This window comes from Perognathus longimembris, chromosome 3 (genome assembly GCF_023159225.1).
Source record: "Perognathus longimembris pacificus isolate PPM17 chromosome 3, ASM2315922v1, whole genome shotgun sequence".
Lineage (NCBI taxonomy): Eukaryota > Metazoa > Chordata > Mammalia > Rodentia > Heteromyidae > Perognathus > Perognathus longimembris.
Genome location: NC_063163.1, coordinates 19796202 through 19821627, shown reverse-complemented (window position 1 = coordinate 19821627; position 25426 = coordinate 19796202). Strand labels below are relative to the sequence as shown.

The 25426-nt window shown below is 33.7% G+C and overlaps 1 protein-coding gene and 1 long non-coding RNA gene across 12 annotated transcripts in view; one reads left to right on the top strand and one right to left on the bottom strand.

Annotated features, from left to right (window-relative positions):
- The window catches only part of Rbm26 (RNA binding motif protein 26), a 70046-nt gene that overhangs the window by 4696 nt on the left and 39924 nt on the right, over nucleotides 1-25426 (bottom strand). For 8 of the 11 annotated variants that reach the window (XM_048341188.1, XM_048341190.1, XM_048341195.1 and 5 more), the window contains 9 exons: nucleotides 22196-22321; nucleotides 21882-21956; nucleotides 19970-20137; nucleotides 18100-18204; nucleotides 12649-12849; nucleotides 8560-8646; nucleotides 5073-5186; nucleotides 2575-3707; nucleotides 1912-1970 (listed from right to left, as the gene is read on the bottom strand). In XM_048341188.1, coding sequence (XP_048197145.1) covers nucleotides 3618-3707; nucleotides 5073-5186; nucleotides 8560-8646; nucleotides 12649-12849; nucleotides 18100-18204; nucleotides 19970-20137; nucleotides 21882-21956; nucleotides 22196-22321 — 966 coding nt within the window. In that variant the 3' untranslated portion in view covers nucleotides 1912-1970; nucleotides 2575-3617. The remainder of the gene's footprint in view (nucleotides 1-1911; nucleotides 1971-2574; nucleotides 3708-5072; nucleotides 5187-8559; nucleotides 8647-12648; nucleotides 12850-18099; nucleotides 18205-19969; nucleotides 20138-21881; nucleotides 21957-22195; nucleotides 22322-25426) is intronic. The other 3 variants (XM_048341189.1, XM_048341191.1, XM_048341200.1) reach the window with 3 other exon arrangements.
- Nucleotides 156-18087, top strand: LOC125348182. Its single transcript, XR_007210316.1, has 3 exons — nucleotides 156-167; nucleotides 5414-5416; nucleotides 17807-18087. It is a non-coding gene; the product is annotated as an uncharacterized LOC125348182 (long non-coding RNA).

The following is a 25426-nucleotide window of genomic DNA, read 5'->3' as shown; positions in this document are numbered from 1 at the left end:
TAATTTTTCCACTTTCAACTCAGCCTGCACAGCCCAGATGTATACAGTAAGCAACTTGGTCTAATAACTAGTGTTTCTTTTGGCCACTATATTGTAAAGGGAATGAATAAATGGAGAAAGAAGACAGGACTTAAGTTCATATTTGTGGGAGCACTGACTGTATATGTGTATTGAAGAAAAATATTCTTATTTTTACTGTAAGTCTAGAAGCAAAAGAAAAGGCTACAACTGGGACAGGGAAGTGTTAGTAAATGTACATGTTTACAGAATTTTTGCTGGCAAATAAATGCAAGCCTTTGGGAACACTAAATAAAGCTTCATTGAGGCATTTAATCATAACCAAGTCTAAACTGTTTCTACTGATGATAGAAATGACAACAGATAGGGAGAGCTGGCTTAAATATATTAAACTGTTTAGAAACATTAAGGTATCACTAAGGAAACTGCTGACTTAAAAGGGATCTTAAAGGGTGAAAACGAACTATACAACTTGTGGATGGGAACAGAAAGGAAAACTGTTGAGTGAGGGAACAAGTGGCTTTGTCCAAAAAAAAAATGTACTCTTTACCTGACTATGTACATCTATGCCTGACTCTATGTCACCTTTATAATAACAATAAATGTTCTCTCATGTTGGACAAGGAAACAAGCCTGGACATGGTGAGAGATTTTTTTTTAAACCACAGTTACAGAAACTACACCAAAAGCAAAATCTCTTAACCCTTGTCCAGTTCTCTATACTAGGCTACCCTTGGACTTAAAATGAACAGGATGGACTAGATAGGTGGTTCTTGGCAGCTTTAATCACATTCTAATAGAAAACTAAAGATAATCTTATCAATATTTAGTACTCCAAAATATTAAAGCTTCATTCAACTAGAAAAGAAACTTAACCATACCAACTGTTTAACAAAACACTCTCAATGATCAAGACCATCAAGAGAGATTCTTTAAAAATTGATTAGAATTAGCAAGGGAGGTAATTTTCACCAATTACTGGATACTTAAAATATGCACTTATTCATTATTTAATCCAACAAACACCTAAGTGCCTACATGAGTCAGGCCGTATGATAAATACTAGAAATAAAAGGATGAATAAGACATGGTCCCCTTCCTAGAGGAGCTTGCAATCTAGTGGGAAAGACAGACATATAAACCAGATAAATTATTTTACAATGTTAAGATTCATAACAGAGATATGAACAAAGTGCTGTATCAAACAGGAGGGGAAACATGAGCTGCCTAACGACTAAGATATTTACTAATTTTGTGTATTATCTTTGAGGCAGAATTACCGTGTTTGTTATAAACATAATACCTTAATTAGTAGTTGGAAGAAGACAGCATTATATACGTTTGTATTTTTTAAAGTTGGCACTGAAATCAGAAAACCTAAATTTAATTCTAGTCTTGACAGTAGCTATGACTTTGAATAAGTCACTTCATTTCTAATAGCTAAGTCTCCTTAACTATAAAATGGGAATTTAATCTTTAAAAGAGAATATATGAAAGTATATGTGAGTATTATTAGTATATGCTAATAAACATTTTGATAGATTTGAAATTCAAATAGCAACATAAAATATACATAATTAAAATCATTAGTGCTGATAAATGTAAAATTGAACCTAATAAATGTTGGTATACTTCTCAATAGGGAAACCAAACTTAAACCTATTTGTCTTCTAACTAAATCAACATGACTTTAAATTCTAAGTTACTAGAGAATTCTAGGCAAGAGAAATTACTTATGCTGGACAGAGTAGTTAATTTCAGTTATATTATAAGTAAGTTTTACAATAATTTTTAAAATATCAGGATAAAAGCTCCAAGTCAAATTATAAAGCCAAGTATCAATCAGCATAGAGATTTAACTGGCCTTTGAAAGATTTACTTTCTTTATAATACCTGTTTGGTGTAAAGAGAAGAAACGTGAGCCTCTGCCAATTTGGCACCTTTCACGACTACTAAAAAGAAAAGAAAACAAACTTACCTAATGAATCAGAATAGCACACAGTCAACATACAAGAGACTACATAAAATTCTATCAGGTCTATGTAAAGTTTGAGTAAAGTTAGTATTTTGACAACTAAAATTTAAATTTTAAGTATAAATGTATGCTAATTTCAAGTCAAATGTTCCTACGAAATAGTATCAAGAACATAAAATTTTAAACCCAAGTGTAAGGGGACAAAAGAAAATTGAAAATGTTATTCACAAGTGACTCCATTCAGAAAAGGCTGGTAGTGGTAGAAATAGTTTTTGATTGTGATGTCCCCAGTATGGAAGAGGTGATTTTTTAAAAATGTGATTTAAATTATCACCAATCTCAATAGAGGCAGGAATAGTTGCAACCAAAATGATGAATTTTAAAGATCTAATCTAGTAATCTCCCACCCAATTAGTCTACAGAGAATTTATTTTCCCCCTGGAAACTACTATAGCAACTTTCAGTGATTATGCTCACTTGCCAGAGAAATTCACTTAAAAATCACAATTTTTGGAAATGTCAAAGATTTTTTATACAAGTATAGGAAATGCACACATAAAATATCAGACTGGAACACTTACCAAACAGTGTTTTCCTAAAGTAGTATCTATAGTACATTTCTTTATTCATACATCTTCAAATGGTCAAGTTTTCTTTCATACATCCAAAATGTAATATGATGTTTTCTTATTCACCAAATGTTAGCACTACTTGAAGTCTGGTTCCAAACTAATCAGCCTGCTTTTAAATTTTAAGACATCTGTTGAAAATTTATAGGATCAAATCAAACTGAAGTGGAATAATTTTAAACATTGGATTGTACATTATTGTAAAGGTATCAAGTAACCATTATTATTAAATTAGTGATTAAAGCTCTTTTCGTGAAAACTAAGGGAAAGGTAAATCACCACCTGGAATGGTCTATTTATTTTCATTTCTTTCTTCTTTTTTTAATCAAGGAACATTGTCTTAATTTTCTTTTTTTTCTCTCTCTCTTTTTTTCTTTTTAGAAGACCATTCCACTTTATTTTGAACATCCAGATGCATAGGGACTCATATGAAAAGCAGTCATACACCATCATCATTAAAACCCATGTGGTAAAATACATACACAAGTCTAACAAAAGGCTAATACATAGTAAAGCCTAAGCATACTACTATGTAATATTATGAATACATAACTTGGAGACTTTAGTTAGAGTACTATATTATCAATTCATTTTTGAAAACATTCATTAAGATTTTAAATGCAAATTCATTCCTTATTTGCAGTAAAACAAAATCCTCTAAGTTATAACAAGTATTGGGTCATAAATTTTCAAACCTATTCATTAAATTACAAAGAACCCAAAGAATTCTGTAATGTTCAGTAGAAGTATGTAATAAAAACATTGCATATGTTCTAGGTGATGTCTTTAGCAACTGTTTACTGAAATAAAATGCAAACATCAATCTTTCAAAATACAGGATCAGAAGGTAGTTTTCTTCTCTTTTGTCTATTTGTGAAATCCATCTTCATCACATTTTACCAAAAATTGTTTTTACAAATATGTAAAAGTACATTAGGTAATACTAATGAAACACAGGTACAGTTCTAGCATATGCAGATCAATGATCAGTCAAATCATCTTCTCCAAGAACGAGATTCATTGTCCTCTTCTTCTTCATCATCATCTTGAAGTAATGAGTCATCCACCAAAGACTCTTCCTGAAACTTTAGGTTAAAATGTATTTAGGAATTTACCAAAAAAAAAAGGAAAAAAAAATTTTAACGGTGACATTTTTTAACACTGTTCTGAGTCAAATTAAAAAAGCTTGTTCTATTTCTAGAGCATTCAAAAAGCAAAAGCAACCTTTTTATTCATTCAATGATTTCTCTCCAATTTTGACTGCTTCCATGAAACAAGCACTAAATACTCAAACTAAGATTTGGTGCATGCCACTTCTCCTGCCTCTAACACATTCTCATTATGACATCTTCTGTACCTTCATAGTACTGCTTGATATTAAAGAAAACATCTCAGTTTTCTCTAACTCTGAACACTGAATCAATGAGTTAGGTAAAAATCTGAGATCTCTATTTCTTTTATGCTACATTTAATGAACATTTTTTTACAACATTCCTTTCCTTTCCTCATTCCTTTCATAAAAGCTTCTTAGACTGCATTTCCAAACTTTTCAAATACCTAGTATCAGGAGCTCTCCTGGTCTACCCCCACCCCTTCAATTCAAACTCATAGGAGGATAAAGGTATATAATCTAAAATATAAAATGACAAATCATGTATATGAGTTTCAAAATATACATTTTTATTCTTGCATTTGACTATGGGTATTCATAACAGCCTTGCAATGCTCTTGAAACAAAATGAAGTGCGATAAAGGCAATACAATCGTTTCTTCACCCTACTTTTACTTCTTCCAACTAAGTGCTATACTCAAGAAAAATGCAGTCTTCCATACCTATCCTGAAGCTTATGTAGCTCTGGCTAAAATACCTCTCTCAGCTATATCCCCAGACCCAGCACTTCGTTATGAAAAGCTAATTTATCACCCAAGACCCATCTCTACTGTCGGTCCATTCTTAAAGAGTCTCCAGACAGAAAATTTTTCTTTAAAAATCACTTCCTCAGTGTTCCCCAGCATGTTGTTCAAATCCTTATTCGGCACATCAATCTGCCTATTATTATATAGTTTTATAAATATCTGCCACCACCCTCCTTTCCAAATTATAAGCTCCTTGATGATGGGGACCGTGTCTTATTCATTTTTGTGTCTAAAAATCTACAATATAGGAGGCATTCATTCTAATGAACTAAAACAATATGAATGAAAATAAAAGAAAGCTGAAATGTTAAAGACAGCAATCAAGTAGAACAGATACTCTAAAACTTGAGGTATTACAACATTTCCTGTGGATAAAAAGCTAATAAATATACATTATTTTCTAGAGTAAATGAAAACTCTGTGTGCGTGTACGTGCGTGTATTCATTTATTCCCTTAGGATTGGCAATCACAGTTCTCATTTGTATGTAAACTATGAACAATTAAAGGTAAAAATAAGTGGGAAAAGACATACTTCCTCTTCATCAGGTTCAACTTCTTCTGTTTCCACAGCTGAAATATTAGTTATTGGTTTATTCCATGCCAGTTTTAGATCCTGCCCTTTGAAACGAGCTCCATGAACTGCAGCCTAAAATAATTGAGAACATTGGAGTACAGACTATTAATAATGTGAGAAAAAACTAATTTTATAATGTCCAGTGTTTAACTTGAAATCGTTAAACTGACCTGAAAATCAACCATCCATTTGTTTTTTGGTTACTTCACAATTTGCTATTCATTACTATAATTTACAATTAACTTTTATTTATGTATTTATATAATCATACTAGTGATTCAAAATACTTTAAAAAAAAGAAAGTTTCTCACTAGGCACTGGTGCCTCACGCCTATAATCCTAGCCACTTAGGAGGCTGAGATCTGTGGATCAAGGTTCAAAGCCGGCCTGGCAAGAAAAGTTCATGGGACTGTTATCACCAGTTAACCACACACACACACACAAAGCCAAAAATGGAGCTGTGGCTCAAGTGGTAGGGTGCTAACCTTGAGCAGCAAAGCTCAGGGCTAGCACCCAAGCCCTCAGAAGGAGCATACACACAATGACCACACACACAAAATTTCTCATAGATGATTAAAATTATTTCACTACTACCCACTTGTTGACTAGGAGATGTATACATATTTTCAATACAATAATAATAATTCAACATCCTTCAACATATTAGCTAAGCTTGTAAATCATTGTCTAAATTAGCATGAATAGGCTAATTGCATTATAATAGGTATATAACCTAGTAACTCGTAACATACATAAAATATTTTGCATAAAAAGTACTACATCATCTTGAAATTACATCAAATGACTGCAGTTATGAAAATTTTTTATGTGTTACTAACGTAAAGCATAAACATTTCAAGGAAAGGGGTGTGGACAAGGGTTGTGTAGGGAACAGCCCTGAACTTTGTTACAGAATAGTATTTCCTATAAATCTTTACAACTGAATATGAAAAACTTGAGCAAATAGGTCTTAGACTTGCTACATTAAGTGGCTACTTTGGAAACAGTTAAAGTAACACGAATGAACATAAATCTAACATTACCAGCATACCAAATAACTCATATTCACAAAAGATTGATAGCACAATCTCAAAGTACAGAATAATATAAAATGTAGAGACAATTACATGTTCAAATGATATGTGAACATGAGCTGTGTGATTCAAGTTCCCAGGTATAAATTTTAAATCCGCACATATAAACTTATGACTATTAAAACACAGCTTGGAGTTTTCAGTTCATGGCTTCATCACGGTATTATTTACCTAGAATTTTTAAAAATAATTTCAAAAATAACTGCTAATGTTTTGAAGCTGAAACAATTATATGTATCATGTTGTAAGAAATCTCAGCTGTCTTATCCAAAATATCTACTCAAAATTCACTTCTTTATTCAGGTAAAAATAAGTAATCTAAAAATGAAGAAATTATCACTGTCATTTTCTTTCTTTTTTTTTGAGAGGGGGAGATGGTTTGGGTTTTTAGGTCTGTTTTGGTAACATAGTCTCACTATATGTAATAGTGATATTATATATATAAGAGAGAGAGAGAGAGAGAGAGAGAGAGAGTCAGAGTCTAAGCTAGTCTCAAACTTTCCATCCTCTTGACCCATTCAGCCTCCTGATGGCTGCAATTACAGGTATTAAGTGGTATACAAAGAAAAAACTGATCAATGAAAGAGTCAAAAATCAATCCAAATAAACTTATAAAAAATTTGTATAAGTTAACATTACACACATAAGTTTGAATAGACTAGATTTGTTTAATGAAATTAGCAAGTTACTAATTTCTTTTACCAAATGAATTTGATATAAATGAATGTTTAAAAGCAAGATGTGGTAGAGCTTGTTCTTAATGTCACCATGAATGTTATAGTGAATTTATACCCTTACATTCACCTTGAAATACTGAGTGTCTAACTTGGTCCTATAAAACTGAAGAAAAATCCATTCAATAAGATAGAACAATGCCCCAACAAATAAAAACAAGGTGCTATTTAGAAATAAACACTAGCGGGGCTGGGAATATGGCCTAGTGGCAAAAGTGCTTGCCTCCTACACATGAAGCTCTGGGTTCGATTCCCCAGCACCACATATATGGAAAACGGCCAGAAGGGGCGCTGTGGCTCAGGTGGCAGAGTGGGAAGAAGCCAGGGATGGTGCTCAGGCCCTGAGTCCAAGGCCCAGGACTGGCCCAAATAAATAAATAAATAAATAAATAAATAAACACTAGCAAACGCTGAAAATTTCTTTTCTTTGAAAGTCCTAATCCTTTTTTCTCAGTCTATATCCTCCTACATTTTTTTATCTTGATTTTATATAATGACGACAATACATGGCAATTTCAAATGTTAATCATAGCAGTGGTAGCTATTTTTTCAAAGCTATTTTACGCAGTAGCTCTCATTAGACTTAACCTCAGTTATTTTGTAATGTATTCAATCTTCATAAAATTAGTGTTGGGTCTTTTTTAATCCTTTCTCTTTTAAAATCTGGTATGCATTTTGGAAAATATATACAATGTATAAAAATGTATCCACTGCATTATATCCTACTAAGGTAGAAAAGGTAAAAACCCAAATAAGAGATATATCACTAAGTTTTACCAAGATACTTCCAAGAATTATTTTCAAAACTTCTTTAGACCATCAACTTCTGAATTACATCTAACTCCTGTTCACTTAAGGTGATTGTCTAGAAAACTATTTTGCCACTGGAATAATGTCAAAAACAAAAACACTATCTTCTCTACAGTGTTTCTTAAAAAGAACATACTGGGGCTAAAACAGCTTCTATAAATCCTTTACAACTCACTCTAATTTTCCTTTTTAAAATCTCTAAAACCCAGGTGACACAAAAATACTTCTAGTCAATCTTTAGAAAAATCTTTCAAGATACAATAACTATGATAAGAATATTGTAAAAGCTAAGCTATCATATCATATCGTGGGCAAAAACTAGTAACAGTATATAGAGGGTGTGCTGAGCTACCAACATTTCTTTAGAATCCAGCTTGAAGGGTCTGGAAATAAACAAGTGGCAGATAATTAAGAAAGGTGGCCATGATTATATTCTCCCTGCTTCTCCTAAATTAACCCTCTACACTTATTCTTCCAAAGCATGTTTTGTTTTAGGCCACAGAAACAAAAAGCAATGCAAAGCAGAATTGTCCTGTTTGAGGGGGCAAAAAAGACAGTAAACAGTACAATTTGCCATTAAACTTGATAACTAACTATCTGCACTCTAATTATAACACGACCACATTATATACAGAACTACATATATAGAACAGCATTAGGACATCATGGTCACAAGAGTGCTATTTTATATTTTTACCTATTGTCAAAACAGATATGCATTGAATTTAAAAATTCATTTATATTAAAAGTTAGAAGGATTACTAATCATTTAAATCTGAATTCTTGATTGTTATTTTTGATACTTACGGCTTCTGCTTCTACTCTTGTCTTGAATGTAATTACTGCATGAAGTGAAGAATCATCAATCTGACAATCTTCAATTTCACCATATTGCTTTAAATTGAAAAAGAAAAATATTTCCTCCAAATAAATATTTCAAAATATCTAAAACTCCCAATGACATTAAAAACATCAAAACACTTATGTATAACCCAGAAAAAAACAGATAATGCTCCTATTTAACAGAAGAGAATAGCAACTTATTTAAATAAATATTTTAAGATAGACTTGATCCTCTCTTCCAGTATGATTTCCAACACTGTACTTTCCAGCATCAGTGAACTACAGTTGCCTTCAAGAATTTTTTTTTTTTCCAGAGCTGAGAACCAAACTCAGGCCGGCCTTGCACTTGGTAGGCAAATGCTTTCCTACTGAGCTAAATCCTTAATACTGTTTACATGATTGAAATAGTCAAAGCCTGAGTTATTTACAGACCTTCCTTCTATTACTCCAATCCAGGACATGATAAATTCATTCTTAAGCAGCATATTTGAATACTCAGAATAATCTATAAATTTTTGGTATATTCCCAATAAATGGGGAGAAAAAGATTCAGAAATTTACGTAATGTTCCCAACATAATTAAGGGAATTCCAAGGTAAAAGTGCAGACCTTTCTATTTGAAACTTTAGTGCTTTAATTTGACCCTGCTTTCATTTATACTGTATATTGTTATGCTATAAACTTTTCAGGCCACTTAAATGCTAAATACATTATGCCTGTCTGGGGTTTGCCAAATTTTCCCCCAAGTGCAGTATTTTTCTACAACACCAAATTTTAGACTTTTATTACTAATATTTTTCACCACAAAATAAAATTACAGGTACTGGTAGCTCATATCTGTAATCCTAGGTACTCAGCAGGCTGAAATCTGAGGATAGTGGTTCTAGGCCTGGGCAGGAAAACCAGTGAGACCCTAATCTGTAGTTAATTATTAAAAAGCCACAAGTGGAGCTGTGGATCAAGAGTGCTAGTCTTGAGCAAAGAAGTTCAGGCCTTTGGTTCCAGCTCTGGGACTGGAATACACACACACACAAAAAACCCTACAACCCTAATCTCATTAAAAACATGCAGACACATACACTTATGTGCTTGCATGCAAGTACATACATACAGATCATAGAGAAAAGCTTATCATCTTTAAGCAACTGTACAAATCAGTTGTCATTTAACGAAGCAGTTTTTGAAGATAATACATCTTGATCAAGGTCACCCCATTTACCCACACAACATTTTCAGCCATTCCTCCCTTATCTACCCTTTCCATCACTCTTGTTAATTTTGTAGGATATACAGTGGATTCTTGTCTGCATTCTCTCCCTCTTTTCCTCTTCATTTATGTACCATTTTCCCCTTGACCTCACTTCATGCCTTTTGAGTACCTGCTTTCTGGTGTTTTACGTTGCCAAATTTTTGGCTAAGAAATTGCACTATCTGAGATCTTCCTTGAATCTACCAATTTCATTTGTATACACTTGCATATCACCCAACATGTTTACTATGAGTTTGTTAGCTAAATCTAGTTCCCACATATAAGAGGAAACATGGATCCTTTGTCTCCTTGGGCCTTACTTCACCTAATTTTTAAATTCTTTACTATTATTATAATATCTTTTTTTCTAAAGGATGATTTTCTTGATCCACTCATCCATTAAAGGGGCATCTGGGCTGATTCCATACCTTGACTATGGTGAATAGTGCTGCAATAAACATGGTTGTGCTGGTGGCTTTATGGTTTCCTGGTCTGTAATCTTTTGGGGTAAAAGCCCAAAAATGGAATTGCTAAATCATTAAAGCAGTTCTATGTTTAATTTTTTGAGGAACCTCCACACTGCTTTCCTGAGGGGTTGGACAAGTTTACATTCCCACCAACAGTGCATTAAGGTTCCCTTCTGACTGCATCTTTACCAACATTTGTTACTGTTTTCTTCATAGTGGCCTTTCTAACTGGGGCTACAGCTTAAAAAAAAAAAATTGCCAGTTACTAGTAAACTTGGTTGTATATATGTCTACCTGATCTAGGGAAGGGAAAGAAAAACAGGGTGTAAGATATCACAGGAAATGTACACACTGCCTTATTATGTAACTGTACCCCGTTTGCACAACACCTTGTCAAAAAAATTTAATTAATAAATAAAAATAAAAAAATACCTCCAATAAAACAAGTGCTCTCCATAAGTTTTAGCTACAATTTTGTTAATATTATTAGTCCCAGTGGATGAATTTTATTAATCAAGAATGTAAGGCATCCTTTAACAATACAAGATTTCTTTCCTCTGATTTCATGTGTTCAACTCATGTTGAAACAGATAAGCAACATTTTAAGCCTATGTTCTTAAGACTGTGAATTACCACTGCCAACTTTTGTGTAGAGATATCTCTAAGTATATGTAAGAATTGCTAGTTAGAAGCTTTACATATTTCTCTAAAGTAATCTGTCTCACCAAAACACAACCATAATAAACTCACCTTGTCTGTTTGGATTGTTTTAGCATCTTTATCGCTACTTTTCTGATTAGCTACATAACTTTTTCATGCTCAAGTTATCTGCATCTCCTTTCCTTTGTAGAAAGGTGTGGAAGTGGGGTGAAAAAGCAGGCAAGAATTGGACTAGATTCTCTCCAAGATCCTTTCTACTTCCTCTATTTTTTTATCCTTAATCCATAAAGCACAGGACACTCATCTCCATAAGTATTATTTTAATCATTTCTTAAATATATAATACCTTTTTGTGTCCATACCTTATCTACTAACTGCTTTAAGCACAATCTGAATTTCCAAAAGGTAAAGATTTGTGTACTATCTAAAAAGCTTGTCATCCTTGAAAATCTATGCTCCTATTTTCACTACTTCATTAAATGTTCCTTTATTGTTATTTCTCCTATCATATGCTAATACAAAGACATTTCCTTGTGGTACTAATGCATTTATAGTGGCTAATAAATGGAACTTGATTATAAATTACTTAGTTTACTATAACTCACCTATGTTAAACATACAAAATGAAGGAGTAACAAGTATGACAAGAAAGGTACTCAATACCTTATAAATGTAACTGCAATCCCTCTATATATCACTTTGACAATTTTTTTTTAAGCCCCTTTGGAAAGCAACTGGCCATCTCCTTATTTCCAGAGAAACTGCTACAATGCTGAGTGAAAAAATGGATGCTTGGTAACTGAACTTTGGGACATTAGTAAGAACGACAATATTTAAGATGAAGAGACATTTAAGGTGGGCATAATCTCCATTCCTCACATCCACCTAATGAATGCCTGCAAGCCCAAGTTAAATAATGTATTAGCAGTATAGAATCTTCTTTTCCTCTTTTATAAGGCAACCTACTACCACCAGATAGACTAATTATACCCTTTGCTAGTTATGAAGGTAACTATCAAATTATCAAAATTATGTCTTAAATTCTACTTAGCTAGATCAAGTAATAGTTTTAAAAATATACATGGTCCATGTAACATGTTAAATTTTTTCACAAATTATTAGGCTAAAGATGGCAGTCTCTGAAACAAAATTCAAATAATTCTTTTCACAGTATTTGAAGGCCTGAGTTTAAGAATTCTAACATTTCTTCCAGATAAACAGAAAGATCCTATAGTTCACAGGGCCTGGTGATTCACATCTATAATCTCAGCTACTTGGGAGGCAGACATCAGGAGGATAAAGGCCTGCTGAGACAAAAATTAATGCACCTCTCATAAGAGGACGGAGATCTGAGGCCCACCCAGGCAAAAAAATGCAAGAGCCTAACTGAAAAATTACTGAAACAAAGAGGGTTAGGGTGGCAGTAGAGGGAGTGGCTCAAGTGGTAGTGCACTTGCCTAGCAAGTGCAAGGCCTTGAGTTCAAATCCCAGTACCACCAAATTAAAAAAAACAAAACAAAACAAAACATAAATTGTATGGCTAATCAAACCTTCTGTTCAATGCAATGGGCTTAAGTTATTCATTCCAATTCCATAATTTCCCCTTTAATTATTGCATCTATTATCAGAACTATGATTATCAATTGGTAGTTGTCTTTCTGGGTAGAAAGAAAGTACCGCAAAATGAGGAAGAAGATCTTCTCTATCACTCTCTGTAAATGCAGAAATCTCCAATGCCCTGGGTCGGTGATCCACCACAGCATGTCCAGGCACACCTCGCCCTCGCCCTCGCCCCCTGCCTCGGCCATGAGCTGCACCACGACCTCTTGGATGAATTCCTCTACCTCGACCAGATGAAAGAATCCCTCGTTTTGCAGCCTAGAAGATATTAGGCAGATAGGTTAAACAATGTATAAGTACCTATTGAGTATCTTTTATCTGAAAATAACTGGAACCGCAGTTTCAGATTTTCGAAATTTTAGATTGTCTATTTGCACAGAAATTTGTGGTCAAACATCTTCTTAAAATCCAGTCCCAATTTTTGGATTGTGTAGTTCAGATTTTTAAACAATAACCTATCTTTTAAAAAATATTTTAATATCCTTAAACAGATGTAGAAAGGAGGTGCCATTTAACAAAGCTGTATATGAATACATCTTGGTGTCACACCCTTCAACATTCTTACTCCCCTTCAACCCACCCACCCCCTTCCCTTTATTTTCTTAATATTGTAGTATATACAATGAATCCTTAATTGCATTTTCCCCTTCTTGCCCCCTTTCTTAATCTACCCTTCTATCTTTGGCCCAATCTCCCTCCTGCATGTTACTATTTCTGGTGCTTATTCTATTGGATTTGATCTAACCTTCCTAAAAAATTATACTACATGAACTGTCAATAGAAGTCTATTATACTTCAGTTAATTCATTGTAACCACTAGCATACTACCTAATGTGTTTACTTACAAAGGTATAGGTATAGTCTATCAACCGCAAATGAAGGAAACCAAGCAACCTGTTTATCTAGTCTGGCTTACTTAACATAATTTTTTCCAGGACTTCCCATTTCCTTACAAATCGTACAATCTCAATCTTTCTATTGGATGAGAAAAATTCCATTGTGTATATATACCACATTTTCTTGATCCATTTATCCACTGAGGGGTCTATCTTGGCTATGGTGAGTACTGCTGTAATGAACATGCTTGTGCCAATAATGGCTTTACTATAATCTTGTTTGTTCTATTGCATAAATGATCAGGAATGGAACTGCTGGATCACAGGGTATTACTATGATGTTAATTCATGTCATTTGCTTTTATGGAATTTTAAAGTAAGATTTTATGTGGTACATATGCACAATTGAATTCTACGTCTCCTTCGGAAAGAACATGCAAGGAAGCCTTACTTGTAATGGCTATTTACCGCAGTTCTATTCAAATCTTTGAATTTTTTTCAGGGATGGAGAGCAGTGTACTAGAAACCCTTGCACTAGACCAGGCTCTCTTTCTGCCACTTGATCCATGCCTACCCTCTTGCATTGGAGTGCTTTGAGATAGTCTCTCTTCCTGCCTGTGTGTGCCTGAACCTTGAGTTTGGCTATAGGCGTCCCATTGTTACTGTGATCACAGGTATATATCACTGCCATGTCTAACTTCCCTCTGGGGAGAATGGAGTCTTAAGGACTTTTAGGCCTCAGCTGACCAGGAACCACAATCCTCTCAATCTCAGCCTCCCACATAGTTTAGGATAACAAATGCATGCTGCTTTGTCCAACTATGAATTAGAGAGAAGTTTTATAAACTGTTTTGTCTAGTTGGCTAAACTGTACCCTCCTAATCTCTGCTTCTAAGTAGCTAGAATGTCTTCACTTTCAGAGTCAATTTTCCTTAATATAACTTTAGTTGTTTAATGCTGTTTTTTCCAAGTCCTCCTATTTCCATACGAAAGCTTCCTTGAATGTTCTTTCCAGTTCTAACTCCCACTTTATCCCCATCATTTATAGCAATATTTAATAAATCAATCTTCAGTAAATAAAAAAAATGCAAGTATGAAATAGGAAGCAAGGACAAAAACATCAAAGCTGAAAGTTTTCCAAATAATGGATAAAATCCAATATAGGATAGATAAACTTGACACCTAACATGATAGTGCCCAAGTCCTGGGTGAAAGCACTAGGACTGGCATGTATTGCCCTCCCCTTCTACCCCCCCCCCCCCACAATTTGAAAATTTGAGAGTAATGCATAATACATTTAAAATCTGGTAATGGCTATGTACTGGTAGTTCCTGCCTGTAATCCTAGCCACTCCAAAGACATACAGTGATCCCTCACCTATTGCAGGAGCTACATTACAGAGGTCCCAGCAATAGGTGAAAATTCACAAAATAGCATTACGTAGTCGACCCTGGCAATACAGCAGCTCACTTATTGCTACTTCCAGCAGTTCTCTTATTGCTACTTCATGGATTCTCAGCTATCACTGGGGCCTCTGGAACATAACTCCCACAAAAGGTGAGGGATAGCTATTTATGTATTTTTTCAAAAACCTGCAATACAGTGAAGCTGCAGTAAGTGAACCAGAGATATAGCAAGGGTTGACTATAATTGAGAGAATAATGGTTTGGGTCCAACCTGGTCAAAAGGACTTGAAAGAATTCATTTCAGTCAGTAGCTAGATGTGGTAATATATGGCCAAATATTGCAAAACGTGTAAATAGGAGGATCACAGTCCAGGCCAGAAGAGGCAAAAAGCACAACACAATCACAAAAATAACCAGACCAAAAATGGATAAAGCATGACTCAAGTGTCAGAGCTACTGCCTAGCAAGCATAACATCCTGAATTCAAACCACTGTATTATTTTTTAAAGTAAATAAATATAACTTCATAAATCAACTGGATTTATAGGCACTGATGAAAAAGGAAGACTATTGTTGGTCTGGGAAACTATACACATGGACTTTCAGAACAAGATAAGCACTATTATTATACTGATGAGACAGGATGGCATCCAAATAGAAAAGCAGATACAACAGTCAAGTATCTATTAGTGTACACATTTTAGCAGCTTCATCTCAATACAGCTAACCTGAACATTATTTTAGCAGACCTAAAACATCAGTTAAAATAATCATCTAAAACCAACATTATTATGCTAAGTAAAATGTAATAGAGGCACATAAAGACCAATACTGTATTATTTCACTTGTATGTGAAATCTTCTGCCTGTGATCTTAGTGACTCAGGAGGCTGAAATCTGAAGGTCCCAGTTTAAAGCCAGTCTAGACAGCAAAGTATATGAGACTCTTATCTCCAATAAATTACCAAAAACATATGGAAGTGGAGCTGTGCCTAAAGAGGTAGGTAGACCACTAGCCTTGAGCAAAAGAAGATCAGGAACAGGCCACCCTGAGTTCAAACCTCAGGATCAGCATACACAGAAAAAAAATACCCCACAGAAACAAAGAATGGTGGTCACCAAGGGTTGTGGCATGACGAAGTCCAAGGGTACAAACATTCCATTAGACAGGAGTATAAGTTCTGGACATCAGAATTTATGACTATTCTTGATATAACAAAGTATATACTTTAAAATTATTCAAAAAAGTCTTACATATTCTATTTTCATTAAAAAATTAATAGGTGAAAAGATAAATGCATTAATTTGATGTAACTGCTTCACAATGTAGACATATGCTGTACACACACGCTTTCACTGGTCAATGTAAAAAGTAAGTACTTTACAAATAATTTAAAAGGCTAAAGGTTAATAGGCTGGATACACAAAAGTTTACTGAAGAATATTAATGTCTAAAAATGCCAAGTTTAGGCTGGGAATATGGCTTAGTGGCAGAATACGTGTGCTTGTCTAGCATGCATGAAGCCCTCAGCACTACATAGAAAAAGCCAGAAGTGCTGCTGTAGCTCAATTGGTAGAGTGCTAGCCTTGTGCAAAAGAAGCAAGGGACAGTGCTCAGGCCCTGAGTCCCAAGCCCCAGGACTGGCAATTTAAAAAAAAAAAAAAAAAAAAAAAGCCCAAGTTTAAGCAATCCTGAATATGTAATACTTAATTCAGGAGGCTCACAAATTAAATACTCCAAAAAACCCTACAGTCAAAAACTGTGTTTAACACAACTTTTTCCAAATTTATTTGACCACAGAACCCTTTTTCACTAATTTCTACTAGTGTCTAATGGAATTACTATGGTAAATATACAGACTATTTTGCAGTATTTCATATATTAGTATTTCCTGCAAAACAAAATGAATTCATCGTAAGAGGAAACTAGGAAAATGGACCTAGAACAAATCATGTTAAGTAAAGCCAGCCAAAGCTCAGAGTTGACAAATGGCATATGCAGAAGCTAGATACAAAGACATGACGGATTCTAGGTATTCACACACATTAAGACTAAAGGAGAATACTTTTAGGGGGGAGGAACCCAAAGGCACCATGCCTCTGTGCCTTTGAACATTAAAAAGAGTATCAAAAATGAATTCCAGGAAATGGAAACAAGGGTTTTTCTGTTAAAAAATAAAAATACAACATATCATTATATTTAGTTCATTTATAAAAAAGCAAAACATGGACTAATAAAGAATTCTGGTAATACCATTATTTATTTACTAAAGTTATAGGCCAGAATCTTGAAAATATTATGTTTTTCATTCTACCAACACTAGCATATAATCTCCAGAATAATAATTTCTGTATTAACATAAAAGAAATCTTAATCAAAACTTATATTCTGGATAGGACACATATATGATCAGATTAAGTTTCTAGAGAATGTAAATATATTCAAATTTAAGACAACATCTTATAGTCTCCCAAATCTCAGACTGGATAGGAACTTAAGGTAAATCCAGTAGCTGTGAAAATTAATACCTGAATGGCAGTACTCAATCAATATACTGCATTGCAGGGGGAAATACATATATGTTATATATATATGTACATATATATAACACCAAATTTATATATATAACAAAAACATTCAGATTAACCAATACAATCTAAAACAAAAAAATTAAGTTGTAATAGCAATGATGAATATGGACATGTACCTATTTTATTTACAATACTATTATCTTCAGGTTTTACAATGAAATTCGAATTTTTAAGTATTTTTGCTAAATATTAAAAATGTTCGTGTCTTATAATAGAAAACAACTTTGCTTCAAGTGTCTCATATAAATAACCTTTTATGAAGGTAGTTTATTTTCTTGTTAAAAATATTCACAGCACCATCTATAGGCAAAACTAGGGTAAGAAGGTTTTTCAGTGTAATTCTACAACTGAAAGTGATCTATATAGCAACTTAAAATGATAGGACTATCTCCATACGAATACATGGAATAGTTTTGGTCTTAGGGAAAAAGAGCTATCAAAACCAAAAAGGAAGTAAAATTCATTGAAGACACCTGAATACATAGGTAGAACATTAAATAGTACTTTCTGTAGTGGTTCTAAAAAAAATCTTTCAAACTCCACAATCCTATCAACATCCTGTGAGTATGGCAGTCAACAACTGCTGATGGGAACCATGACTATACATTTTTAAATTAGTTATTATAACTACATTTGGTTCTTCTAAAAATACTGTGTAACTTGGATGAAACGTACTTCCAGCTGTAATTCTGTATATTTTCTCCTAAGTTCAGTGACTTCTTCTCCAGCCTGCATCTTCTTATATAAATCCAGTTCTGTGTCAAGTAATTCTTTCTGCATCTTAAAAAGAAAAAGTTATATTTCATGTAACAATTAATATACTGAATTTATTTTTTAAAAATTTACAAGGAACTCATTCTCCCTTTCCATACATTTTCCTTCCCTGGCTTTTCTTCCTCCTCCCCGCCCCCCGCCCCCCCACCCCGTGAGACAAATATTCCTGTGTAGTCCAGACTGGCCTTAAATTTATGAATATTCTGCCTCAGTTTCCCAAGAGTTGATTACAATAAATACATGTGTCACCTTGCCTGGTTACATTTCTTCCCTATCTGCAAAGCTATTGTATTAGACTATCAATCATCTGTGACATTTCAAGGGTTTCTTAACTTGTTGCTTCTTGCACTGATTTCGCTATAATACATTTTCTGTAGAGCAGGTACACTGATATTTCTACAGACAGAAGCAGTAATTTCAAAAAACAATGGTAAAAAGAAAATTTAAAAACCAAGCTGCTAACAAGCAATATATAGGTATATTTGTGTGTAGAATATATTCATACACCTATATGTGTTTTAAGCGTGTTTTAAGTGTATATATACAGTAACACACAACTTTCTCTCTCCCTTTACACACACATGCTTACACACACACATACACAAACACACACACTAGAAGAGTAAACCAGAGACTAATGGTGCTTGTTACCTGAGGGAAGTGAGGAGGACCAGTGTCAGTAAGATCTCAAGAGAGACCTATGTATCCCTTTTTGTATCATTTGGCTATGAACCATGTTAATGTTTTAATTATTAAAAAATAAAGTAAATCAACAAGAACTAGAGTTAGAGGGAAAGGATTCAAATATGAATACAAAAAAAAGCAGAATTTTGAAAAGTTAAAACCATAGCATATCAAAGTTCTGATTACATTCTTTTAGTGTAATATAGTGAATTTGTAAATGTAAGTAACTTTTGATTTTTAAATTTAGCTGTTATAAGTAGCTATTATTTTGTAGCAATTTTGGTATTATTTTGAACAGATTATAGGTCTGTTCACCAACCACATGATGTTATAGGATCAAACTGTCCTTATGGAAAAACATACAATATTATGGAATAGGAAAAAAAAGAGAAACCATGTGATGTTGGAATGTAATGATATCATTTTCTGGATGTACATATATTAATATAAATTGGTATAACATAATTTTATGTTTTGCTAATTACTATCTAAAATTATCTTGCTTATTAAAGTATATCTTTTTAGACTAACGCCTTAGATTTAACCCTTTCTAATCAAACAATTCTGTACAGCAATGGTTTGGAATTTTACTTTCTGTTAAGCTTTTATATCATCAAGTGGTTGCAATAAAAAGCTCACATTTCGGGGGGCTGGTAATATGGCCTAGTGGCAAGAGTGCTTGCCTCCCATACATGAAGCCCTAGGTTCAATTCCCCAGCACCACGTATACAGAAAATGGCCAGAAGTGGCGCTGTGGCTCAAGTGGCAGAGTGCTAGTCTTGAGCAAAAAGAAGCCAGGGACAGTGCTCAGGCCCTGAGTCCAAGGCCCAGGACTGGCCAAAAAAAAAAAGCTCACATTTCTTGGCCAAATGATCAAGTACTGATATCAGATTGTTCTTAAGGTACATTACCAATTAGCCATAATTATTTTCCTAATTACTGACTTTCCAACTGTAGCTTCAAAGTAGAATTAAAATGGTAAGATTTTGGAAAAAGAATATAACCTCAATGTAAAACTGAATCTTGAAATCAGTGGTTAATGTTCATTAATAAGTGGTTCCATGTATGACAACACAAATAAAAGTACCTGAGTCTTAGTTTTTATACTTTTTGGAAGACAGCGTCCAGGAGAAGTAGATTTAACTTCATCTTTCAACTTGGTAATATTTTTAGTCAAAACTTCTAAAGTTTTCATTATTTCTGCTTTATCTTCAGATTTCATTGTTTTGTTTTTCTCTAGTTTTGAAATTAACATCTGTCAAATTTTTAAACAAAAAGTCAAGACACTTCCATTATTATTAACAAAGCAAATACAAGAAAATAAGCATACATAGTGCTATTTTTAGTTTAGACATTCACAACAAAACCAACTTATATGCTTAGTAGTATACAAGAATAGCTAATACCAGATTTGGTGCTATTAGTATATATGTTGGTCACACATAGGTATTGGGGTTGAACTCAGGTCCTCACACTTGTTAGGGTTTTTATGTTTAGTTATTTTTCAGATAGTTATTTTTCACACTTTTTACTGGCCTTGCATCACACTAAAATCCTCCTACATATACTTCACTACTATACTTATTAATTCTAGCTAGTTGTATGGTTCCAAAACAACCAAATACAAGTAAAGTTCTCTAAAACATAAACATATAAGAAGGCTTGAAATAAGATAAAGTGATAAAAGTTAAAAAGTTAAAAAGAAGTTAAGCTCAATCCCTGAAGTTTTCAAAAGAAAAATTGCTTTCCAATGCATTTTCTGGTATTTTTCATGACTCAAATATTTTTTTCTCTAATGAAGTAACAAGCCAAACAGGACTAAAGTTTTAGTAACAATGGTTACTTTCTTTGCCATAAAGAACAATCATTGGTCAGCCTGAGAATATTAGTTTGAACAGGAAAGATGATGATAAGGTAATAGTGAACTGAAGAAACGTCAGTATTACAGATTTCCTGAAATAAAGTAGCTTCTATTTTGGTGTAAGGCACTGCAATTTATCTTTATAAAGTATAAGCAAGTTTTTTAATTGGAATAAGCATTTCTTTTTTGTTGGTGGTGGTCATGGGGCTCGAACTCTGGGCATGCATGGGCTCTACCACTTGAGCCACAGCACCACTTCCAGTTTTCTGGTGGATAGAGAAAGTCTCATGGACTTTCTTGCCCCAGCTGGCTTTGAACGATGATCCTCAGATTTCAGCCTCCTGAGTACCTAGGATTACAGGCGTGAGCCACCAGTGCCCAGATGGAATAAATACTTTTAATACAAATGTTATAGTGTTTTGTTTCTCCTTCCCTCCCTTTCTTTTCTTTTTTTAAAGACAAAGCTGGCTTCAACTTTTCAATACAATTGATTTCATCTCCTAAGTGCTGGGATTATTGTTCATCACCACACCAACCAAATGTAGACATAATCAACATATGACTCCAATTAAATGTCATAAATCAGAGCAATATTGCCCCAAAAGAAGTTCTATCATTTGTTCAACATAATATATCCAAAATATTACATTCAATAAAATTATCACTTTTTCTCCCTTCATACCACATCTTTGAAATCTGGTATGTACTTTACACTTGTATCTCAATATGGACTGGGCACATTCCACATATTCAACAGACGTGCCTATAGAATTGGACAACACAGGAATAGGGAGTTCTAAGGCAATGAACAGATCAACAATGTGAAGAAAAGAATTCTATGTCCAAAAAGGGTGCACAGGCAACAAATGTGCATATGAACACAGAGAAAAGAATCCCACTTCATTATTAACTACTGGTGGCATCATAGTTGAGTGAATACTACCTCATTTTCATCTTATGGTGAAAACTATAGTTTCATTTAATATATGATCTTCATCCCTATCACAACATTGGTTTTATCTTTACCAATTACATACATTAAATCTGTTTCTAAGGACTGGCCAAATAAGATAGGGTGAATTTTACTAGAGCAAAAGCTAACAAATATATTTTTCCAAATCTAATTTTAATACTTTACCTTCTGTGTTTCAATGTGCTTTTCTAAAATTTCTTGCTTCCTTTTCCTTACATCCTGCTGAAGTTTCAGGGCCTCCTAAATCAAGATTCAAAAATGTCATTGTAGAATGATTACTAAGGATCAAAAATGTAATGTTTTCAAGTTTCCAAGATCAATCAAGGAAACTTTCCTTTCTAAGAAAAAAAGTAACACTGTTATAGTACAGAAGATAAAAGTTCAGTATCAATATATGCCATCTTTTGGTCTTATTTTGTGATAAAAGACAAGCTTTCCTATAATATGAACATTTTCTGCATGATCTTAGCTATACTTACCTGTTTTTTTTTCTGTGCTTCATTAGTATCAGCTGCAGGAGAGGTTACAAGTAAGGATTTTTGTGCAGCCTTCAAAGCAGCTGGATTATACACTGTTTTGGTTAGGCCAGTAGATGTAGACAACACCTACCAAAACAAATTCAATTTCTTTAAAAAATGCAACAACTATACATAATTTATTAAGTCCTACTTTCTATGAAATTTCAAGATACTTTTGTCAAAATCCAGCATGATGAATTAAATGCACTAAACATTAACTAAATAGTATTTCATAATTTGAAAGGAAGGGTTTAAAGGAAAAATATATTCTAAAATGAAATTTTTCCATTTAGCAAATATCTATAGGGAAAAAAGCAAAGTCAAACATACATAAATGCCAAGTCAATAAAACAAACAAAAAGAAAGAAGCCATTGCCATTTCCATACCATTCAGAAAATACTATTTTTTAAATACATTAACTGGGCTGGGAATATGGCCTAGTGGCAAGAGTGCTTGCCTTGTAAATACATTAACTACTTAAGATCTCTATTGACCAAAGCAAATGTTACACACAAGAGCATGGCACAGGAGAAAAATGAATGTTTTTTAAAGTAACTTAATATGATAGTTCTGAAATTTTACGTGTAGTTCTGAAAGAAAATGCAGAACGCTTTCTTTGCTAGCCATGTTTTTTTATGCTTGAAGTGACTTTGTTCTCTTCAACCCAGCTCAGTATTAATATAATCAAAACATCCATCATCCATTACTTCTATCTTCTATCCAGGTCCTTCAATAAAATTTTGTTCATATCAGTTGTGCATCTTTCTTTTTGTCTACATTGTCAAGGCCTTAGAAACAAGAATGTCTTTTTTTCCTTTCTGTGTTCCCTATACCTAAGTCTTGATAATCACATAACTATCAGACTACAGGACAAGCATCTGTTTACCTATAAAGTTAAGAGAATTGGCTTGTCTAATGTACAAACCCCAAATATTCTTTCCTTGAAAGCAAAGATTCCTTCTTTTACTGGGTTCACATATGTATCTTCACCATCTACATAAATGTCAGGTTACACAGCAGGTACTCTAAAGCATTTTTTGTACTAAAACCTGTTAATTCAAAGCAATAAATTGCTAGAGGCTGCTTCTAATTATCTTCTAAAACAAACCACTTCTAAGTTCCAGGGAATTCTAATTCTTAGGGAAATGTTAGGGAATCTCTTTATGGAGATCAATATACATTATAAACTAAGACATGACAGTAAACTATGTGTGTAAACTCTAATGATTCAGAGGAAAAAAATACTCCTTCTAAAGTCTTAACTACATGACCTACAACAGGTTAAATTCAACTACTAAGATGGACAAGTATCAGGAAGAAAGATACCCTAAGTTGTTGCTACTAAAATGTTAACAAGCTGAATACATCACAAGCAGCAATTTGCAGACCACTTTTTAGTCTTTCATCACAAAACTAGAGTATAACACAAAGAATAGCTCTTAAATGAAATAAAAATCTAGAACACTGTATTAGTTCCATACAACAATTAATGTTTTAAAAGAAGGAATAGTCATATGCATTTAAAAGTGGAGTAAAAGGGGCTGGGAAATGTGGCACAGTGGTAGAGTGTTTGCCTAGCATGCATGAAGCCCTGGGTTGTATTCTTCAGTACCATGTACAAAGAAAAAGCCAGAAGTGGCACTGTGACTCAAGTAGTAGAGTGCTAGCCTTAAGCAAAATAAGCTCAGGGACAGTGCCCATGTCCAGGCCCTGAGGTCAAGCCCAAGGACTGGCCAAAAAAAAAAAAAGGAGTAAAAACCAGGCACCTATCTCCAGTTAACCACACCCAAAAAAGTCGGAAATGGAGCTGTGATTCAAGTAGTAGATTACTAGGCTTTAGCAAACAAGCTCAGGGACAGTGCCCACACCCCATGTTTAAGACCCAAGATGGTAAAAAAAAAAAAAAGCAAACAGATTTATAGTCTAACCTCAGTCACTATTCTCAGTAATTCTGGAAGAGAAGTTTCTTCTATACTACCTTAACCTACAACAAAATACCAAACTATATGATTATACAAGAAAGTAACTTATTAAGAAAACTTAAATACAAGATGAGAATAATATAAATGAGTGTACTGTTTTACCTATGAGAATTCAACAAACTGAAAGTTGTAGACAACAAGATTTTTATGTTCAGTAAGTTGGAAGTAGTGAATATCAGAACTCTACTTTCCTTTTTTTTTTTTAATGTTTATTAAGAAGACAAATCAGTAAGGAAACCCAGGGAACAAAGAAACCTATATACTTTTAAGTACTGATTCTCTAACATCAGTGACCAGAAGTGCTTCTTTTCAAGAACCTTAATATCTAATATCAGATTTTAAAGAGTACTGGCTAAAAGTAAATCAAACTATCTGATAAGAATGAAAAGACTCCTTTATTCCTAGAGGCAGCTCCCTTATTTCATCCAGACACTTCCTTCTGTAGAAACAGGACACACAGTAATGTATTCCATAAAGTTTCAGTCTCAAGGACTCTCAAGATATTCTACTACTCTTTATATTTCCACTTTAACAAAGAAAGTTACCAATTATAACATAAACACCAGCATTATAAAATGTGACCAAATTTCAAAAATACTAAAGTGTAAAAATATTACACATTATTTGAATATTGTTTTGTTTAAAAGTTTAGATAATTATCAGTTTGGGCAGTAAACAATACCTGTATTTTCAAGAGATTAAAACTTATCCAGCCATGGTGACAAATGCTTATAACCACAGCACTCAGGAAGTAGAAACAGTAAAGTGATAATTTGAGGACAGACTGGGCTATATTAAGACATTATCTTAAAAAACAAAGGGTTGGTACAAAGGGTTGATCTGGGCACTGGTAGCTGACATCTGTAATCCTAGCTACCCATGGTTCAAAGCCAGCACAGGCAGGAAAAAAACATGAGATTCCTATCTCTAATTAACCACCTAAAACCAGAAGTGGGGCTGTGGCTCAAAGTGGTACAGCACTAGCCTTCAATCAGGCCCTAAATTCAAACCCCATGACCGACAAAACACACACACACATTGGGGGTATAGCTCTCATAAAGTGCTTCCCTAGCAAGTAAATAGCCCAGGGTTTGGTCCCCAATGCTGAAAGAAAAAGAAAAACAAAAAAAAAACACTACATTTCATTAAAAATAAAATCAGTGGAGGGAGCAATAGACTCTCAACAGAAAATGCAACAATTTCTAAAAC